Source organism: Typopeltis vanoorti, chromosome 6 (genome assembly GCF_054136105.1).
Source record: "Typopeltis vanoorti isolate ZY-2024b chromosome 6, IOZ_Tvanoo_1.0, whole genome shotgun sequence".
Lineage (NCBI taxonomy): Eukaryota > Metazoa > Arthropoda > Arachnida > Uropygi > Thelyphonidae > Typopeltis > Typopeltis vanoorti.
In genome coordinates, this window is record NC_143554.1 from 109,180,817 (window position 1) to 109,200,838 (window position 20,022).

The 20,022-nt window shown below is 36.4% G+C and overlaps 1 protein-coding gene across 1 annotated transcript in view; it reads right to left on the reverse strand.

The window, feature by feature from the left end:
* The window catches only part of eIF2Bepsilon (eukaryotic translation initiation factor 2B subunit epsilon), a 135,706-nt gene that overhangs the window by 85,665 nt on the left and 30,019 nt on the right, over positions 1-20,022 (reverse strand). Inside the window, exons 4-5 of the mRNA XM_090394353.1 lie at positions 11,163-11,337; positions 4,482-4,637 (exon numbers count right to left, since the gene is read on the reverse strand). Of these exons, the coding sequence (XP_090250479.1) occupies positions 4,482-4,637; positions 11,163-11,337 (331 nt within the window). The remainder of the gene's footprint in view (positions 1-4,481; positions 4,638-11,162; positions 11,338-20,022) is intronic.

The following is a 20,022-nucleotide window of genomic DNA, read 5'->3' on the forward strand; positions in this document are numbered from 1 at the left end:
ACTCTCAACATCTTTCTCTGAATCCGGAGTAATTTAATAATAAGGTTGCACACGCTTTGGCAACTCTTATAGGTCGGGATGACTTCTCATTGCTTCTGCTTTGGTGTCTCCACTACTGGGCCTGGCTCCCACTGACGAGACCTCAATAAAGGTCAAAACCGGTATGGGTAGTGGCCCTTGCCTTAATGCATAGCATTACACATATCCACAAGGAGATGTGCTTTGTATTATGGGAGATACCGAAATAGGAGTGATGATAGCTTTCTCCACCTTTGCCACGAGTTGCCTTGATGTTGCATCACCTTAGCTCAGTCCTGAAGATACTTTCAGGTGCAAACTTTGTTTGCTCACACTTGGATAAAGGATTAAACTAAACTTATTATAGTCTAACCAAGTGAAAAATAAACTCTCTACATTCCTTTAAACTTGGTATCTTTTCTAGGTCTGGTTTCCACTGATGGTAGCTTGCCTCCCAGGGAGCAGAGAGGTTCTGCTCAGTGGTGACTTTTTGCCAGTCGCTGAGTTTCCTGTTGTGGAGTTTTCAAGCCAGTCAGCCAGGAGTGATGAGTGTTGTAGTCATCCTTTAGGATCACTTAGCGAGATTTAAAGTGATCTCGTAGATCACTCAGAATTTTTGAAGAGGTGTCCCTTTAATACACTTTAATAGTACCTCAATAAAGGTCAAAACTGGTCTAGGTAGGGGGCCCTTCCCATAATGCATAGCATTATACACATCCAAAAAGGATGTGTGCTTTGCGTTATGGGATACTAAGGCAATTAACGCAAAGTCACAAACTTCTATATACAAGTAACCTTGTTATGAAAAAACTTCACATAAAAAATTTGTTTGCTATTTGCACACTTGGATAAAGTATTAAACAAGACTATAATTTCTTGACATTTTTAATTTAATTGATGTGATGTGTTTATGCCATAAGAGACTGGAGTTAAATGTTAGTCCAAGCAGAGAGAGAGAGATCTGATCTTGTTTGGTAATTTGTGTATGAGGGCAATGATAGTTGAGCTCAGATCTCTTTTGCAGTAACACTGAAGTATCTGTAGAACAAACACAATGCTGAAACACTGCGATTGAGGGTGAAGTGAATCTGTAAAGGAAAGCTGATCTACAAGCCTATGGAAGATTCACCTGAGGAGTGCTTCCACTAAAACACAGGAAAGACTGTATTTTGGTGGCACTGAATGTGTCAAGACTGTCCCTGCCCCAAAGAAAGACAGTAAGTAGATCAATGTTTAAAGAACTAGTGGTAGACGATCCTTTAGCTGGTTTAAGTACTGCATGGTTTGTCAAATGAGTAAGATAAATGGAGAGTATTAGCATCTGCAAAGCTGTGGATAGGATCAGCAGTGAGTGAGAGTAGGTCATTTATGTACAAGAGAAAAAGGGTAGGTGAAAGGACTGAGTCTTGAGATATGCTTGCATTAGTGATGAAGCTTGAAAAGAGAGCCATCTACCACTGACTTGCAGAGAATGACCAGAAAGAAATCTGGCTACACAATTACAGAGGGTGACAGGGAGACAAAAGGATGGCAATTTATTTAGCAGGCTGCAATGCTAGACACAGTTGAAAACTCTGGCCAAGTTCTATGTCAAGAACAACAGTACAAGTTTCACCAGACTTTTCGATGGTACATGTTTAGCAGTTGGTGATGCAAGTGCAAGCAAAGAGGTCAGCTGTGGATCTGGAATGGTGGAATCCATACTGGTGGCTGCTGATTAATTGGTGGGCCTCTTAAGTAGTGGAGAAGTTGGCTATTGATGATCTTGTCCATTATTGTGGAGAGAACAGATGTGATGGTAATTAGTCAGTAGACTTCTATCTCCCTTTTTAGGAATAAGCTGGATATGAGATTGCTTCCATGTATTGGGATAAGTACTAGCTATGTATAATAAATTGTAGAGATGCAAGATGGATGTTAGTTCTGGAGCACAATGTTTGTAAACAATTGGAGAGATGCTATCAGGACCAGGAGACTTTTAGTATCCAACTTAGTAGTTTTCTGAAGTCTTCCTGTTGAAAAACTACAGGAGGCATATGGTGATTGGATTCCAGTGTGGTAGGGGTAATGTACCTTGGTCATCTTTGCAGGAGTTTGAGGAAAAGAGCAAGGCCAGGAGGTCAGCTTTATCTTTGGGTGAAGTAATAAGTTGCAACCCATGGCCTTGTCAAGGGACCAGAAGGCAAGTCTTATGCTGTTGGCTTTTATAAAATCTGATTAGGATCTGATGACTGTTTTGCATTTGTTGAGTGCACTGGTATTGGTGGAGCATGAAGCTGGAGTTCTTGATGCAAGCCACCTGCAGGAAGATGAATTTTTTCCCCCCTTCGGTTGCTCTGATACACTTTCTGTTGAACCATGGCTTGGAAAATGGATGAGGATTTTGGATATAATGAGGAATGAAGGCCCTCATGCCAGTGAGGATCATTTCTGTGACTCATTCAGAGTAGGTGATAGGATCAGACGAGTGGAAGCAAATGACCAAGAAAAGGAGGAGTAGAAATTCTGAGGTGATCCCAATTGGCATCTTTGTAGTGCCAGAGGATGCAAAGTCTGTAGTGGTTTGAGGAAAGGCATTCTGTGTGTGAGAGAGAGAGAGAGAGACTTGCACAAGGTTGTAGTCTGAGAAGTTGAGAGGATAGGTGACCTCTACAGCATATGTGAATGAAGAGCTGGTCAAAAAAAAGATTGAAAGTATTTGAAGAGTGAAAAGGATTATCAGGAATTTGAGATAGATGTACAATTTGCATTGGGTCATTATTTATAGCAAAGACGTCTACTTCTTATCCAGCTTAGTCAATGGTGTTAGAAAAGGGAAGGCAGTTGGAATTGTGGATAGTGAAGTCGCCTGAGAAGAATCTCGCTATTTGGATTGCAGGTGGTCAAGTTTCATTGGAAAAAATGTCAAAAGGTCTAAGTGGTTATCAGTGTGTTTGGAAACAAGTATCAGTATATGCTATAAATAGACAAGGAAACCTTGAGTTGGGGAAGGTCAAAAGTAAGGAATTCTAAATTAGCCATTCTCGGGCAGGCTATGTCAGATCTCACCTAGGCACAGGCGCCACCCTTTGATAAAAGGAATCGTGAAGTGTGGGCAACGGTGAACAGTAGTGGATGTAGCTGCAATCTGGGTTTCTGTGAGGAGTAAGATGCTTGGTTTGGAAGACAAGTGATATTGAATGTCTTTTATGTTGGCAGTAATGTTAGTAAAATGAAAGAGAGTTTTTATCAAAGAGATTCTGGCTTGGTTTGTATGTTGTGATTGGTTGCAAATGTGTCTTTTCTGTTGGAATTTATGAAGAAAGATTAATTTTTTTTGCACTGCCACTGATTGTAAGATTCTTCATAAGTTTAATCATGGTTAGATAGAAGGATACAGTGGGGACATGCAATGAGAGTAGACATATTCTTGGACATGACATCTCTCTCTGTAGGGATGTCATATTCTTGGACATGACATCCCTACAGAGAGAGACCAGTCTTCATGCCATAACATAGCCTCAACAGTGCTTCCCACATACAACTACTCAGACTCCCTCTCCAGGCACAACCTAGCAGAGTATGTAGCAGTGGGATTATGTGCCAGTTGACTAGGAAGTCAACTTGATTGATTCATTACTGATGGGTTCGGGCTTATGCATTATTTGGCTTCAGGCCTGAGGTACCACTGTTTTAACTGATGTATCCTTGAAGTGGAGGAGGTTATGGGTCTCTAAGTATATCTGGAAAAAAGCTGGAATAGATATATAATGGTCAATTACAGATCAGAGATTGTAGATCTGAGAATGCTGAGAGAAATGACCAGATGATATGAATGGTAAAACATTAAAATTGTTCTACACTATCAGTATTGAACAATTCCTGATTTAGTAAGAAGCTATGTATGTTTCAGTTTATGTAATGAGGCATTACATAAACTGACATGGAAATTTCTAATGTTTTCTTCTGGTGATGAGCTAATTTCGGTATTATTATATTTTTTTTAAAGGTAAAAGTTGACAGAGACAAGAATCATTAAGTGACAGAAGTTTCCGAAGTTTTGGGTATGCTGTACAACATGTGGAGAAAGGATAGTCCACCTCCTCAGCAAAGTGAAGTCTTAGCAGTAACTTAACATCCAAAATTTATGCATTCTTTATTATTGCTCCCTAGGCAAGCATGACCAGGTAGTAGCAGCACTATGGTTATTTATTCACCATGGTCATGGGCTCTCCTAAAGTATTTTTAGATTAAATATATCCAAATTTAGCTAAACAACTAATGCTGAACAAATTTTTCTGATGTTTGCATGGATGGAATATGCTCTGATAAGATCTTTTGTGTGTGTGTGTGTGTGTGTGTGTGTGTGTGAGAGAGAGAGAAATAACCTGTTCATCCCTGGAAGAAAAATGAAATTCTAATTATTATATGTGTTCTTCTGTGTTTTAGAAATAACTATTTTATTCACACTGTTGACAACTTACCTCCTCATTCACAAGCAGTCCTCTAACCAAGTCATCTTGTGTTTGATAATCAAAATTGTCAGAATACAATGGAGGAACTTGAGGAGAGCACACACTAATTTGTGATTGAAGTAAATCATATCTAACAGATAGTTCAGTGTTTTCTTGAAAGATATTCTAAAAAAAAATAATAAAAATAAACTAAATCATTTAAATTAGGGAAAATATATAAAAACCAAGAAGTATTTGACATTATATATTCCACTCCAGAAAGATATCTGCATTACTAGATAAATCTTGCAAAACATTTGTTGTTAAATATGCATCCTATAACAATATCCAACAATTTTTAAATTACAAATCTCAACCTATATATTCTTTCAAGCTACATCATTAACATAATTGCTATAGAAAGATGCCACACTAGTGTTTCTATGATCATTTTAATGCAACATGGTAAATCCAACTTAATTTTATACTTAAATCATTTTCAAAGGGGTGCTTAAGGGTCAAAGCTGTATAACTGAGAGGAGACCTCCACATAGCCTTTAAAGGAATGTGGAGAACTGACCAGGGCTACTGACCTAATGTCCAATCCTCACTTTCTTGTGGTGTACCCTGTTGGGTATCTACCTGGATACTGAACGAACAAGGATAGGCTGGCAATTTGGGATTTTGCTGATCAAATTGTATTCTTATTGGCTTAAACCACAATACTAAATGATGGTACAACATGATAGAATTTCATGCAAGCTGGGGCGTTGCCCGGTTAAACAAGGCCACCCGTTGTTTTTGCCAGGGAACTAGGGCGAACAGTGAAAAGTCAGTTACTGAAACAAATCCTAAAACACACCCCTACTCAATATCACCAGAATTGAAGATCAGTACTATCAACATAAGAAGCGTGAATGGCAAAGAAATGGAGCTAGCTGAGGAATTAGATAAGTACAGGATCAACATAATAGGGATGACTGACACAAAAGAGACCAAAACTGGTGAGCTCTTTCTGAGCAATAAATACAAAATGTTATATTCAGGCAATGACAATCAAGGAAAAGAAGGAGTAGCCATGGTATTCAACACAAAATACGAGGCTAATCTTCTTGAATGGCAGGCAATTTCAAGTAGCGTGATGTGGGAAAATATCAGAATGGGGAACTGGACAATGAGACTTATTTGTGCCTATGGTCCAAGAGAAGGTTCTCCTAAGGTAGAAGTGGAGGAATTTTTTGAGGCTTTAGAAAAAGCAACTGACCCAATGAAAAAGGAAAAGTTGGTCCTTGTTGGGGATCTAAATAGCAGAGTAGGAAATGATTGTCAGACATACAAAAAATATTTTAGGAAAATTTGGAGAAAATAGCAAAGCTAATAATAATGGCAAATACTTGTTGGATTTCTGCTCAGGACATGGACTGGTTATTACTAACACCATGTTCCAACATAAAAACGTGCACAAATTCACATGGAGAGAAGAGGCAAGGAATAAGAAAAGTCTCATTGACTATATTATTGTTGGTAGTGATGTTTTCTCTCTGGTGCAGGACACTAGAGTGTACAGAGGATTTGAAATTGGAAGTGATCACTGTTTAGTCTTGAGCAGGATAAAATTGAATTTCATATTGAAAAGAATAACATATAAGAAAGTTTTAAAGCGAATAAAAGTTGAGCAGCTCTCAGATGTGAACTGTAGACTAAAATACACAATGATTATTGAAGAAAAAATGAAAGAGTTTGAGAACAGGAATCAAACCTTGGAGATTCAGTGGCAAGCCTTAAGGAAAGCCCTGATTGATTCAACTAGAGAGGCATGTGGGGAGGTTGTCTGCAAGGATAGAAAAATCAGAACTCCCTGGTGGACACAGGAAGTTAAGGAGGCAGTGAAGGAAAAGAAGAAAGCATATCAAAAGTTCCTGACAAAGAAGTCAGCTCGTACTCTTTGAGAATACAGAGACAAATGTAAGAAAGCTAAACACTGTGTAAAACTAGCTAAACAAAAGCCATGGGAAGACTTTGGTAAGATCATAGAAAATAAATATCAAGTAGGTAGCAAGATATTCTGGAGGTTGTTGAAGAAGCTCAGAAATGAGTGCTGTAAAAGTAATTAGAGATGATAAAGGTGATATAAAAACGGGAGAAAAAGATATTCTTGAAGTATGGAGTAATTACTTCGAAACTGCTAAATGAAACTAGCATTGATGACAGCACTGTGACAAAAAAACACTGACCAGGCATGCAATCAGGAATACATATCCATGCTTGAAGTAGAAAAAGCCATCAAAATTCTGAAATGTGGAAAGGCAGATGGAGGTATAAAAGTTTTACAGTGGCTACACTGCATAGTTCAGAGGGCCTGGACAGAAGGATGAATTCCAGATGATTAGAGCAGAGCTTTCATAGTACCCATATATAAAAAGGGAAATAAAACTGATTGTGAAAATTACAGAGGTATTTCTCTACCGAGTGTTCCTGGTAAGATTTATGCCGGTATACTTGAGAAACTGTTAAGAAGGATTGTGGAAGAGAAGCATGGTGAGGAACAAGCTGGTTTCATGCCAAATAGAGGCTGTCAGGATCAGATCTTCACTTTACGACAAATAGTCAAGAAAGCATGGGAATATAACAAAGATCTGTATTTAAGTTTTGTTGATCTGGAAAAGGCATATGACAAGGTGCCAAGAGAGAAGCTATTCAATACACTACAGTTATATGGTGTCAGTGGATCATTATATCAAGCAATACTTAGTCTTTATTTGAATTGTAAGTCAGCAGTTAAAATTGAAGGAAGTACAGGGAGATTGTTTTAATATTAAATCTGGTGTCAGACAAGGATGTACATTATCATCTCTGTTATTCATTATCTATATGGATTACGTTATGTAGGAAAGTGGTATTAAACCTGATATCAAAATTGAAGATGTTAATGTCAGCTCCTTGCTTTATGCAGATGATGTTATACTTCTAAATAAATCCGCTACAAGTCTGCAAGATTCTCTGACTAAATTGAATAACTGTTGTACTAGATATGGTATGAAGATCAGCAATAACAAGACAAAGATAATGAAAATAGGCAGAAGCATTGAAAATATCAGCTGCATTGTGAATGGAGAACCCATAGAACAAGTAAAGCATTTTGCTACTTAGGCACGATTTTTAATGAAGATGGTAAATTAAATATGGAAATAGACAACAGAATCAACAAAGCTGGTATGATAGGAAGTCAACTGAATAAATTTATATGGAATAAGAGAGAAATTAGTCAAACACTAAATTAGCTGTATACAAGACAGTGTTCAAACCAATTTTAACTTATGGATCTGAGAGCTGGGTCAGAAGTAAAACTCTTGATCAAAGACTAGAGACCACAGATATGAGAATCCTGAGAAAGATTAGAGGCGTGAACAGATGGCATCATTGGCAATATCATATTAAAAATGATGATATTAGGAAAGAACTTGATATTGTCAGCATCCAAGAATGCATTAGCAGAGCTAATCTCAGGTGGTATGGTCACTTAAACAGAATGGGTGAGGAAAGATTAGCCAAACAGGTGTTCTCTGCCAGGTTGGTAGGAAAAAGACCAAGAGATAGATGGATTGATATGGTAAAAAGTGCCTTAGAATATAGATATATAAATATCAGATCTGACAATGTTATAGCTTTGACAGGTAACAGATTAATTTGGCAGAAAATTGTAGGTAGGAATTTAGTAATGATGTAAATTTTTCATGTAGTACTATCATATCCTGTACACCCCCTGAGGGTAAATGTCAGGAATTTGATGATGATGATCATTTTCAAAAGATGCTATAAAAGTTTTCTTTAACTTAGAACAATATTTCTGTTATATAATTATATAATGATCCCATATGCGAGAAGTAGAAGAACATATGCGCACATCAATGCCATGTACAAGATGCAGGTAAGGATTGATAAAGAAGTTTATTGGTAGGTTGTAATCATCTGAAAAAACTTCATGAGGGGAGGCTGTTCTTCATAAAGTATTTCCCTCATGAAGTACTGAAGGCTCCTCAGAGGAAAAAGGAGAACCTTATTTCCTCTGAGAGGAAATAAGAACCTTCCTCAGAGAAAAGAGGTAGATGAAATAAAGGAGAAAGAGAAACGAGTTCAGTGTTTTGCAATTGCACTGGAAAGGGATGCTGAGCTGCTGATACTCTTGTTTTAACAGATTCAACAGAAAGTGGAGGAATGAAGATTGCCAGTTCAGTTCAGTGATCATGGAAATACCTGTAGAACAGACACAGAGCTGAAATATTACATCTGTATGAATCTGTGGAATCATCTATGAACTGAACTACTCTCCTCAACAGCACTGTTAATTTTTAGAGGATTTTAGGTCCATCTGAGCAAAAGGCTAGCAGCAAGTAAGTGTATGAGGAATTTAAGAAACTCAATAATAATATGACTTATTGGCATCACATGTTTTAAGGAATACTCCAGAAAATTAACAGTACATGAATTTTACCTGAATTAAATCTATTTTGCTTTTTTAAAAAAATTTGCATTTGTCAAAATGTTGGCATTTTGATGTGAAATATTTTCTAATACCTAAAGTCACATTAGTTTTCCCAGATGGCACATTATTATTGGAACACATCTGTGCCATCTAGAAAGATGGTCACTATAAATTGGGAAGGATATACTTCATCAGCTGTCATGGACAGAGAATTTGCATCATCATACTATGGTGTATGGTATCGAGGTTCCAAGAGATTTACAGAAAATCATCCCCATATCATAACACTACCACGTCTAACTTGTTTTTGAAGAACCTATCACATTAACTATCCACACTGCATATATGGAAATTGTAGAGACTAAAATGGAATAGTTTGCAAATGATAAAAAGTTGACAAGAGTTTTGAAGAACACAAATGATATTGTGCCATACCAGGAGGATTTGAATAGGTTTTTTGTATGGGCAGATGACCAGGGTTACCAAATCGATGTTGTTAAGTGAAAGGGTTGGAAATTTGGAAGGCAATGATGAGATGCTATATTTGATTGATAGAATGTATTCAAAAAAGTGGAGGAAATAAAGGACCTGGGGTAGCAGTAGACAAAGACCTGATTATTTGATAGACAAACAGCAAGCATTTTAAGAGCAACTAATAAATTATAACAATGATGAGAGGGATACTGACATGTGGAAATGTTCCCCTCTACAAGACATAGATTTAGGTTTTAAAGGAACTGAAAAGATTTTGTAAAAAGCTCAAGAAAGAGTGGATAAAATGGTATGTCTCTTGAATGCCAAGTATGAAGACAGATAAAAAAAATGCCATTTGTAGAACCTGGGAGGGAAATGTGGATAGGAAGAGAAGAAAATTATATGATTCAAACATATGAATCAGCAATGGATTTGTACTAGAGTAATACTGAAGATATATTTAAGAGAAGAACAAGAGATCATTCATGGAAGTTATACATGGAAGACAGGAGGATAAAATATAGATTACTGCTTGGAAAGTGGAGGGTGGAATTTATTCCATGAGAATGTAGAAATAATGAGTTTCGTGGAAGTTATGCATGGAAGACAGGGGAATAAAGAGCAGATTACTGCTTCGAAAGCAGTGAGTGAGTGGAATACATTTCATGAGAATGTACAAACAATGAGTTTAAAATGCAGTTTGATAAAAACTATTTTTAATAGCGAGGATCTCTCGCAGTCTTGACTCCATGGAGATAAATTCAATATTACACGTAATTTCACTATTATAGTTTGGAGATAATGAGACTTAATACTAGAATTTTTACATGTAAAAAGGGAAAAAATGCTTTTATACTACAGGAGAAAGTTTGTACTTTATTATTTCATTGCATAATTCCCAGTAGTGTCCTATAATATACATTTATTTATTGTTTCTTAATGTACCACTGTCCTGATTTGTCTTTAATTATGATATTTCAAGGCAGATATGAGATTTTTAATGGTTAGCAAAAGGAGGAGAAGGTTAAAAATGTTAATTAAAACACCACATTTCTATTCCCTATTATCATCTATTATGATATCATTTCCCTTTTCCAAAACCACAAACTATGAAATGGTGGCTTTTATTTATACTAGTACAAATAAGGCTTTATGCTTAGTGTTGAAGTAGTGGCATTGCACACGCACGCACGCACACACACACACACAATGTACAAGTTTTATCACAATACGAACTTTTGATAAGTGCAAAGTCTTTTACAGAATAAAAAAAAAAAAGAAGGAAATTATTCATGCCTAGGAGAAATATTTTTGTAGGTGTCTATGTCAATGTAAACTTTCACTAGCAGTTTATAGATTTTAAATAGTTCAGTGCATTACAGTCTATTACCAGAGCAAATAAACTGTCAAAGCGGAGAGTGTACTACAGTAGTTTCTTTTAGAGCATTTATGATATGGAACCTTGGACTAGTACATTTTTGACATTACTGCTATAATAATGTACAGAATTTATATGGTAAATTTGCTTAAAAAACAACTTTATAATAGCTTTATAAAATAATATATTTTAAAGAAGCAGATAGTTCACATAATAATGAGTCGAGAGCAACCTGCTTTAATTATGATGACAGACTGGCTCCAAATGTTATGCAACTTACATTTTTGAAATCAACACAACTTCAAGATTTCTGCTCAAACTGTGCTAAAAATATACAAAAAGAATTATTATTATGCCATAAAGAAAACTGCATTACCAAAGGTAACTGTATATTTTTCCTATTGCCAATTTTTTGATAATGTAAAATTCGATTAGTCGATGTCTCTACAACAAAAACTGCTTCATCTTCTAAACATCTTGCTTTATGCTTTGGTAGCACTTTCCTACATACCATTGTCATTACTGCACCTTTGTCTTTTTGCTTCTGTTTTCTAATAATGAATAAGGAAAAAAAAAATAGATAAAAAATTTTAAATCTAATACACAAAAAAATCCAAAGAAAAAATAATTCATTTTAGAAACAATAATAACATACAGTATATAACACCATTTTAATACAGATACACATCACACCATATTTACACATTATTTCACAACTGCAAATCACATTAAGAATGAAAAATAAAGTAGGAATGTGACAGAATTCATCATCATCAAATTCCTGCCATGTACCCACAAGGAGTGTACAGGATATGATAGTACTACATGAAAAAAATTACATCATTACTAACTTCTTATCCACAATTTTCCTCCAAATCAGTCTGTTACTTGTCAAGACTCCAACATTATCAGATCTTATATTTCTATCGTCTAAGGCACTTTGTACCGTATCAATCCACCTATATCTTGGTCTTCCTCTGGGTTGTTTTGCTGCCAACCTGGAAGAGAACACTTGTTTTGCTAATCTTTCTTCACCCATTCTGTTTAAGTGACCATACCACCTGAGATTAGCTCTGCTAGCACATTCCTGAATGCTGACAATGTCAAGTTCTTTCCTAATATCCTCATTTTTAATATGATATTGTCATTGATGCCATCTGTTCATGCCTATAATCGTTCTCAGGACTTTCATATCCGCGGTCTCTAGTCTTTGGTCAAGTGTTTTACTTCTGACCCAGCTCTCGGATCCATAAGTTAAAATTGGTTTGAACACTGTCTTGTATACAGCTAATTTAGTGTTTGACTAATTTCTCTCTTATTCCATATAAATTTATTCAGTTGACTTCCTACCATACCAGCTTTGTTGATTCTGTTGTCTATTTCCATATTTAATTAACATCTTCACTAAAAATTGTGCCTAAGTAGCAAAATGCTTTACTTGTTCAATAGGTTCTCCATTCACAATGCAGCTGATATTTTCAATGCTTCTGCCTATTTTCATTATCTTTGTCTTGTTATTGCTGACCTTCATACCATATCTAGTACAACAGTTATTCAATTTAGTCAGAGAATCTTGCAGACTTGTGGTGGATTAATTTAGAAGTATAACATCATCTGCATAAAGCAAGGAGCTGACATTAACATCTTCAATTTTGATATCAGGTTTAATACCACTTTCCTCCATAATGTGATCCATATAGATAATGAATAACAGACGGGATAATGTACATCCTTGTCTGACACCAGATTTAATATTAAACCATCTCCCTGTACTTCCTTCAATTTTAACTGCTGACTTACAATTCAAATAAAGACTAAGTATTGCTTGATATAATGATCCACTGACACCATATAACTGTAGTGTATTGAATAGCTTCTCTCTTGGCACCTTGTCATGCTTTTTCCAGATCGACAAAACTTAAATACAGATCTTTGTTATATTCCTATGCTTTCTTGACTATTTGTTGTAAAACGAAGATCTGATCCTGACAGCCTCTATTTGGCCTGAATCCAGCTTGTTCTTCACCAAGCTTTTCTTCCACAATTCTTCTCAACCGTTTCTCAAGTATACTTGCATAGATCTTGCCAGGAACACTCAGTTTGGAAATCCTCTGTAATCTCACATTCGGTTTTATTTCCCTTTTTATATATGGGTACTATGAGAGCTCTACTGCAATCATCGGGAATTCGTCCCTCTGTCCAGGCTTTCTGAACTATGTGGTGCAGCCACTGGAAGACTCTTATGCCACCATACTTCAGCATTTCTGGTCGAATATCATCTACTCCTACTGCCTTTCTACATTTCAAGCCTTTCATGGCTTTTTCTACTTTAAGCATGGATATGTATTCCTGACAGCATGCCTGGTCAGTGTTTTTTTACCACTGTGCTGTCATCACTGCTTGTTTCATTTAGCAGTTTTTCAAATTAATTACTCCATACTTCAAGGATATCTTTTTCTCCAGTTTTCATGTCACCTTTATCATCTCTAACTTCTTTTTCAGCACTCTTTCATCCATTCTTACGCTTCTTCAACAACTTCCAGAATATTTTGCCACCTTCTTGATGTTTATTTTCTATATTCTTGCCAAAGTCCTCCCATGACTTTTGTTTAGCTAGTTTTACACAGTGTTTAGCTTTCTTACATTTGTCTCTGTATTCTCTAAGAGCACAAGCTGACTTATTTACCAGGAACTTTTGATATGCTTTCTTCTTTTCCTTCACTGCCTCTTTAACTTCCTGTGTCCACCATGGAGTTCTAATTTTTCTATCTTTGCAGACAACTTCACCATATGCCTCTCTAGTTGAATCAATCAGGGCTTTCTTTAAGGCTTGCCACTGAATCTCCAAGGTTTGCTTCCTGTTCTCAAACTCTTTCATTTTTTCTTCAATAATCTTTGTGTATTTTAGTCTACAGTTCACATCTGAGAGCTGCTCAACTTTTATTCGCTTTAAAACTTTCTTACATGTTATTCTTTTCAATATGAAATTCAATTTTTTCCTGCTCAAGACTAAACAGTGATCACTTCCAATTTCAAATCCTCTGTACACTCTAGTGTCCTGCACCAGAGAGAAAACATCACTATCAACAATAATATAGTCAATGAGACTTTTCTTATTCCTTCCCTCTTCTCTCCATGTGAATTTGTGCACATTTTTATGTTGGAATATGGTGTTAGTAATAACCAGTCCATGTCCTGAGCAGAAATCCAACAGATATTTGCCATTATTATTAGCTTTGCTCTTTTCTCCAAATTTTCTCAAAATATTTCTGTATGTCTCACAATCATTTCCTACTCTGCTATTTAGATCCCCAACAAGGACCAACTTTTCCTTTTTCATTGGGTCAGTTGCTTTTTCTAAAGCCTCAAAAAATTCCTCCACTTCTGCCTTAGGAGAATCTTCTCTTGGACTATAGGCAGAAATAAGTCTCATTGTCCAGTTCCCCATTCTGATATTTTCCCACATCACGCTACTTGAAATTGCCTGCCATTCAAGAAGATTAGCCTCGTATTTTGTGTTGAATACTATGGCTACTCCTTCTTTTCCTTGATTGTCATTGCCTGAATATAACATTTTGTATTTATTGTTCAGAAAGATCTCACCAGTTTTTGTCTTTTTTGTTTCAGTCACCCCTATAAAGTCGATCTGGTACTTATCTAATTCCTCAGCTAGCTCAATTTCTTTGCCATTCAGGATTCTTATGTTGATAGTACCGATCTTTAACTCTGGTGATGTTGAGTTGGGGTGTGTTTTCAGATCTGTTCCAGTAGCTGACTTTTCGCTGTTCGCTCTGGTTCCCTGGGGAAAACAACGGGGGCCTTGTTTAACCAGGCGATGCCCCAGCCGGTATGAAATTTTGTCATGTTGTATCATCATTTTTTTATTTTGGTTTAACCAATAAGAATACAATTTGGTTGGCTAAATCCCAAATTGCCAGCCCATCCTCGTTCGTTTAGTATCCAAGTAGATACCCAACAGGGTGCACCACAAGAAGGTGAGGATTGGACATTAGGTCAGAAGCCCTGGTCGGTTCTCCGCATTCCTTTAAAGGCTATGTGGAGGTCTCCTCTCAGTTATACAGCTATATTAACTCATGTTAAACAGAATATTTTCAAATTTCAGTCTGTTCTATGCATATATTCATGCATGTAGCAGTAAAAGTATGATATAACACTGCTGCTGCTACTACTTATAAATGAGGGAGAACGTAAAAGTTGTTAGAAGAGGTAAACTGAAGAGCGAGAAGGTGAAGAGTGCAAGTCTCCTACCACGCTATGATAGAGGCAAACTGAGAAGGAGGGCACTGCTAGCTACTGAGTCTATACCTAGATTGTGCAGAAAAATGATGTAGGATTTGTGGATCTGTGGTCTGTGTTTGAAGGAAAGAAGGATATAAGTACAATGCTGATGGACTGCATCTAAATGGTTTTTGGTGTTAGGTGTCTAGAGAGAGAGAGAGAGAGAGAGAGAGAGAGAGAGAGAGAGAGCTTTGTTCATCAAGCATGCTGAAGCACAATTCAGAAAAACGTAAGCAATTAGGGTGGAAGCAGGTGAGTTTTTGTGATGGCATCCATGAGACAAGTGAGTCTGAGAATGACCAAGTGCAGAATCTAGTCTCTCAAGCAAAAATATTGAATGGGATAGTCAAGTCAAGAAGTAAAGGTGGGTGGAGACATAACGAGATGCTGCAGTTTCTATATACGATTGTGAGAAGTATCAGGAACAAGATAGAGGAGTTTTTGGCAAACATTATAGGCGTTAGTGAGACTTAGCTAACAGGGGATGATGTAGTTACAGGGATAGAATGTGAAGGATTTAGTATTTACAGGGAAGAAGATAGGATGGGAGAGCAGTACTGTTGATGACAGCAGATGAATTACAGCCAAAAAGAATAGGAATTTTTTCATAAACATTTTATGATATACAGAGAAATACTTTTCTATTATAATAAGAACATTATAATAGAAATAATAAATAAAAAAAATACTCATTATTTCACAATAATGAATACCATATTTACTTGAATATAACTTTCCCTTGTGTATATCTTGCACCCCTGATTTAACTTTACAAAAAAAGAAATTAAAAAAAGTTTCGCATGTACCTCACACATGAAAAATGTTTAAAACTTTAAGAAACAAGTGAATGTTGTTATGGCAGTTTCAAATATTTGGGAATATGGTTGAAGAGAATCAGTCAAAAGGGAGACTTAACAATCATCGGTTTGCCTTTGTTGCTGAGTCACACAATTTTTTGTTAATACTGCACCAATCATATGCATATCTTCATAGCTGCACTATATCTACCGGCCTACGATTGCTGTCCGTTTCACCCTCTGCTTTCACTTCTCATTAGTCATTTGTGAAGGATTGTTCATAACATATCTGAAGTCTTTAAATCACTGGAAATTTTTGCTTGAAATATGGAGAAACATTCAAGTTACAGTGCTGGTTTTAAACTCAAAGATCTTATGATTCTGAAATGATAAAAGGACAAGCAAGAATGAAACTGTGTGTTTAAGTTAATTACAGAAACATTGTCGCTAAAGATTCAAATATATTGCATGATGAAGGTAAGCGACCGATCGCATAAATAACTTTGATAATTAAAATTTAAATGCATTCATTTTATAAATAATGTGACTAATTATAACTTATAATGAATACTGAGGATTTAATTATAAATGTCAATTTAGGTTTTGCCTCAAAAAGTGTAGTATTCCCGCATATATCTCGCACCACGATTTTTTAACTTTAATTTTGGAGAAAACAGTGTGAGTTATATTCAAGTAAATACGGTACTTTTTTGGCTACATTTTTTGCACCTGTGAAATATAGATGAAATATATTCCACCTGTGTAGTATAGTTTCCATGGAATTATTTTTGTAAATTAAAGAATTTTTCATTTTCACTGCCAGTGATCCAAATGCTATGAATCTTTGCAAGAATCTACTGTGCATCATGCAGAAGCAATATCTGAGAAAAAAAAGTAGTTTCAAAATTCAACACCAGGGGTATTGTAAATGCATGAAATTTGCATATCAGGTAACTCAGTAGGTGCAAGGAGGGTTTAATAATGAACACTGGATTTTTCCCTTCATTCTGATTGTTAATCCCATCCACAGTGATGACACTAACTTGCCCCAACGTGCTGTGCTCATGCTGCACTCTACAAATTTCATTGCCTAAACAAATGTCGATGAGGTCCACTATCTCCTTGTGCTCTGCAACAAATCATTAGTTGTTTTGAAGAAATGAGATAGTTGGGAGTTAAACCTGGCAGAGGTCACAAACCAATCAGTTCACAACAAGTGAATGAAGTTGCTACTGCTGCTGTGTAGCAGGCCATGAATAACAGCATTGATTCCTGCAGTACACGTGCTGTATCAACTAATTGGAAAATTCTACCCTTTGCTCAAGTGGAGTTGGATGCTGCATAGCCGTGGATGATTTTGTGGGAGATGATGCTCATGTTCACCCGAACAGAGCTGTGAATACCAACAACTGTCAGGTATGGGCTTCGCAAAACCCACATGCAATCCAACAAATTCCTTTCCATTCACCTAAAGTTACTGTCCAGTGTGAGAGTTTACAGCTTCGTTTATCATTGGACAATTATTTTTTGAGAACAATTGTCAGCTGAGTCCTGCAACCTGCTCAGTTACAGCTAAGAGGTATAGTGATATGATAAACAATTTTGTTGTGCCACAGCTACAGCAGCACCTGTGCAGGAATTCAGTCATTTTCATGCAGGATGGGGACATCCCCCCCCCACCTCCACACATCAGTCGACCCATATAGGAAGTTCTTCGAGAACATTTCACAGAAGCCAGAGTGATCAGCCGTGCATTTTCCACTGCACGGCCACCTCATTCACCTGATCTGACCCCCTGTGACTTCTGGCTCTTTAGATTTCTCAAAGACAGAGGTTATCGGGATCACCCTGATAACATGCCAGTACTGAAAGACAGCATAACACAGCATGTGTGCAACATTCAGTTCCAATCAGCTGCATTCTACTTTGAATACATTGTGCAGAGGATGCAATCTGTGGCATACAGAGAAAGGCAGAACAGTGAACAGTACTGCCCATGAATGTATAATCGAAGTGAATAAAAATGTGTTATTTATGCTTGTGTCACTTTTCTCCTTCTTATACCCACAGAAAAATTACTACATCTACATTCAGTATATCATACAGTGCCTCTGGTGGTTAATTTTAGAACTACTTTTTTTTTTTCTTCTCGGATATCAATTTAACATGATGCACAATGTATTCATGCAAAGTCTCACAACATTTGGACCACTGGTTCAAATGTTGTGGACATGCAATCCACAAGGCCTTAAACAGGGATACATAAATTTTGATCACCCTATAAATGAGTTTAAGAATATTGCACTATTTAGGTGGACTGGAGAAAATTAAGATTTAGCTCTAGTATCATATATCAAGGGGTATATGGACCTGAGCATATTGCAAAAATAATAACTTTTCCAAGATTAAAGAAAGAAAATTAAAGAATGAAAACAGAAAGATTACCAAAACAAGCCTTAAAGTAGAAGCCATTAGGAAAAAGAAAACCAGGACGTCCTCTTAAACGATTCAACGATGACTTCTAAGGCCAGAACAGGCCATGCAAGACATCATCATCATGCGTATATCAAATCCTTGATATATGCATGATGATGATGATGATGAAGAAAGAAAATTAAAAACGTCAGAATGACTAGTAGTATTAAAATAGTAATAGAGACACCAAATGAATTTGAAAGAATAATGTTAAGAAAATTTTAGCCAATGGAAATGAAAAGAGGTGATTATAGGTTGACTCTCTGACATAGAATATCAAAGTGAACATATGTACAAATTCTACCTGTGAAACAAAGAGAGCTAAAGTGTTTGAAATTGCTGTAATTGTGTGAGTGTAATTATTGGCCTAGTTGGTCAAGTTTAACATATCTGTTCTCCAACCAATAGGCTGTGGGTTCAAATCCCATAGGCATGGATGTTTATGATTATCTTTATGTGGGAAATGAATTTCATTGTCCAATGTGAGACCTAGGTGGCTTAAAAAAGTTCCATGTATGAGATCTAGAGTGGAATTTCAGATCATGTAAAAATATACATAAAATACAGCAAAAAAGACGAAATGTTAGAACTTCCCATAGTGGAAATTGTAAAAATTAGGAATAGTGAGATGAAAAGTGATCAAAGAAGCTGACAGCTAAGTTTCTATTGGTAAGAATTGTTCTGCAGAATGGAAATAAAAATAGACATTACGAAGGTTAGAAATTACTTAAGAATTTTAGATCTAAAACATTCTTGACATTTTCCCCACATGTAATGTATTTCTCTCGGCCTTACTTTTCATAGTTCAGATAAGATGAAATTGGAATATGTGGATGAATTCTTTGCTGAGCCATGGAGAAAAATGACCTTGCAAATCTTTCTCTTGACTGATAACCCCAACACATACACACAACACTACTACACTTCTAGTTTTACTTCCTCTAGATATCTGGAAGGTGTCCAAGTTCTGGCAATGGGATAATTCACTGGGTGATATGAAAGCCTTCTGATTTATTACCATTATGTTCAATCCAGGCTATCTAGCAGCAGAATAATCATTTTAAAGCTACCCACAAAAAAGACGAAATGTTAGAACTTCCCATAGTGTCCATTTTATGTCTGACAACATCACTCATATTGCATGCTAAAAGAAACAGGAAAAAGTAAACTTGAACTTTGCTCCAAACATTTTTTTCAGTTACTTCAAACCTCCAATAAACATGCCAGCACAGTTGACTGAGTGGATAGTTGCACTACTCTTCAATATACAGGCTGCAGATACCAATCTTACTGAATGTCTTTAGGTGGTAGAAGGTTTCATCCTCTAGTGCGAGACCACAATCCACTTACTGGATTCTTAAAGTAGTTTCAGAAAGTATTATGTTTATTCTGTAAAGTAGGGTTTCTAGATTATCTGATTCCTCAGCCCATCCATAGTACCAATGGGCTATAGGTTTACAACCTTCCATCAGTGGGATTATCATTAACACATTTAAAATACATAAAAAAAGCAAAGTAGTGGCATTACACTAGGTGATGAAATTAATTCTAGATGGCTTCCATCAGCTTAACAGCTTAATGCATGTTGGTTGAGGAATATATCCAAGGTTATCCAATAATGTGAAGGCACAAGCAGATGGCTTGGTTATTGTAAGGTAAACAGAC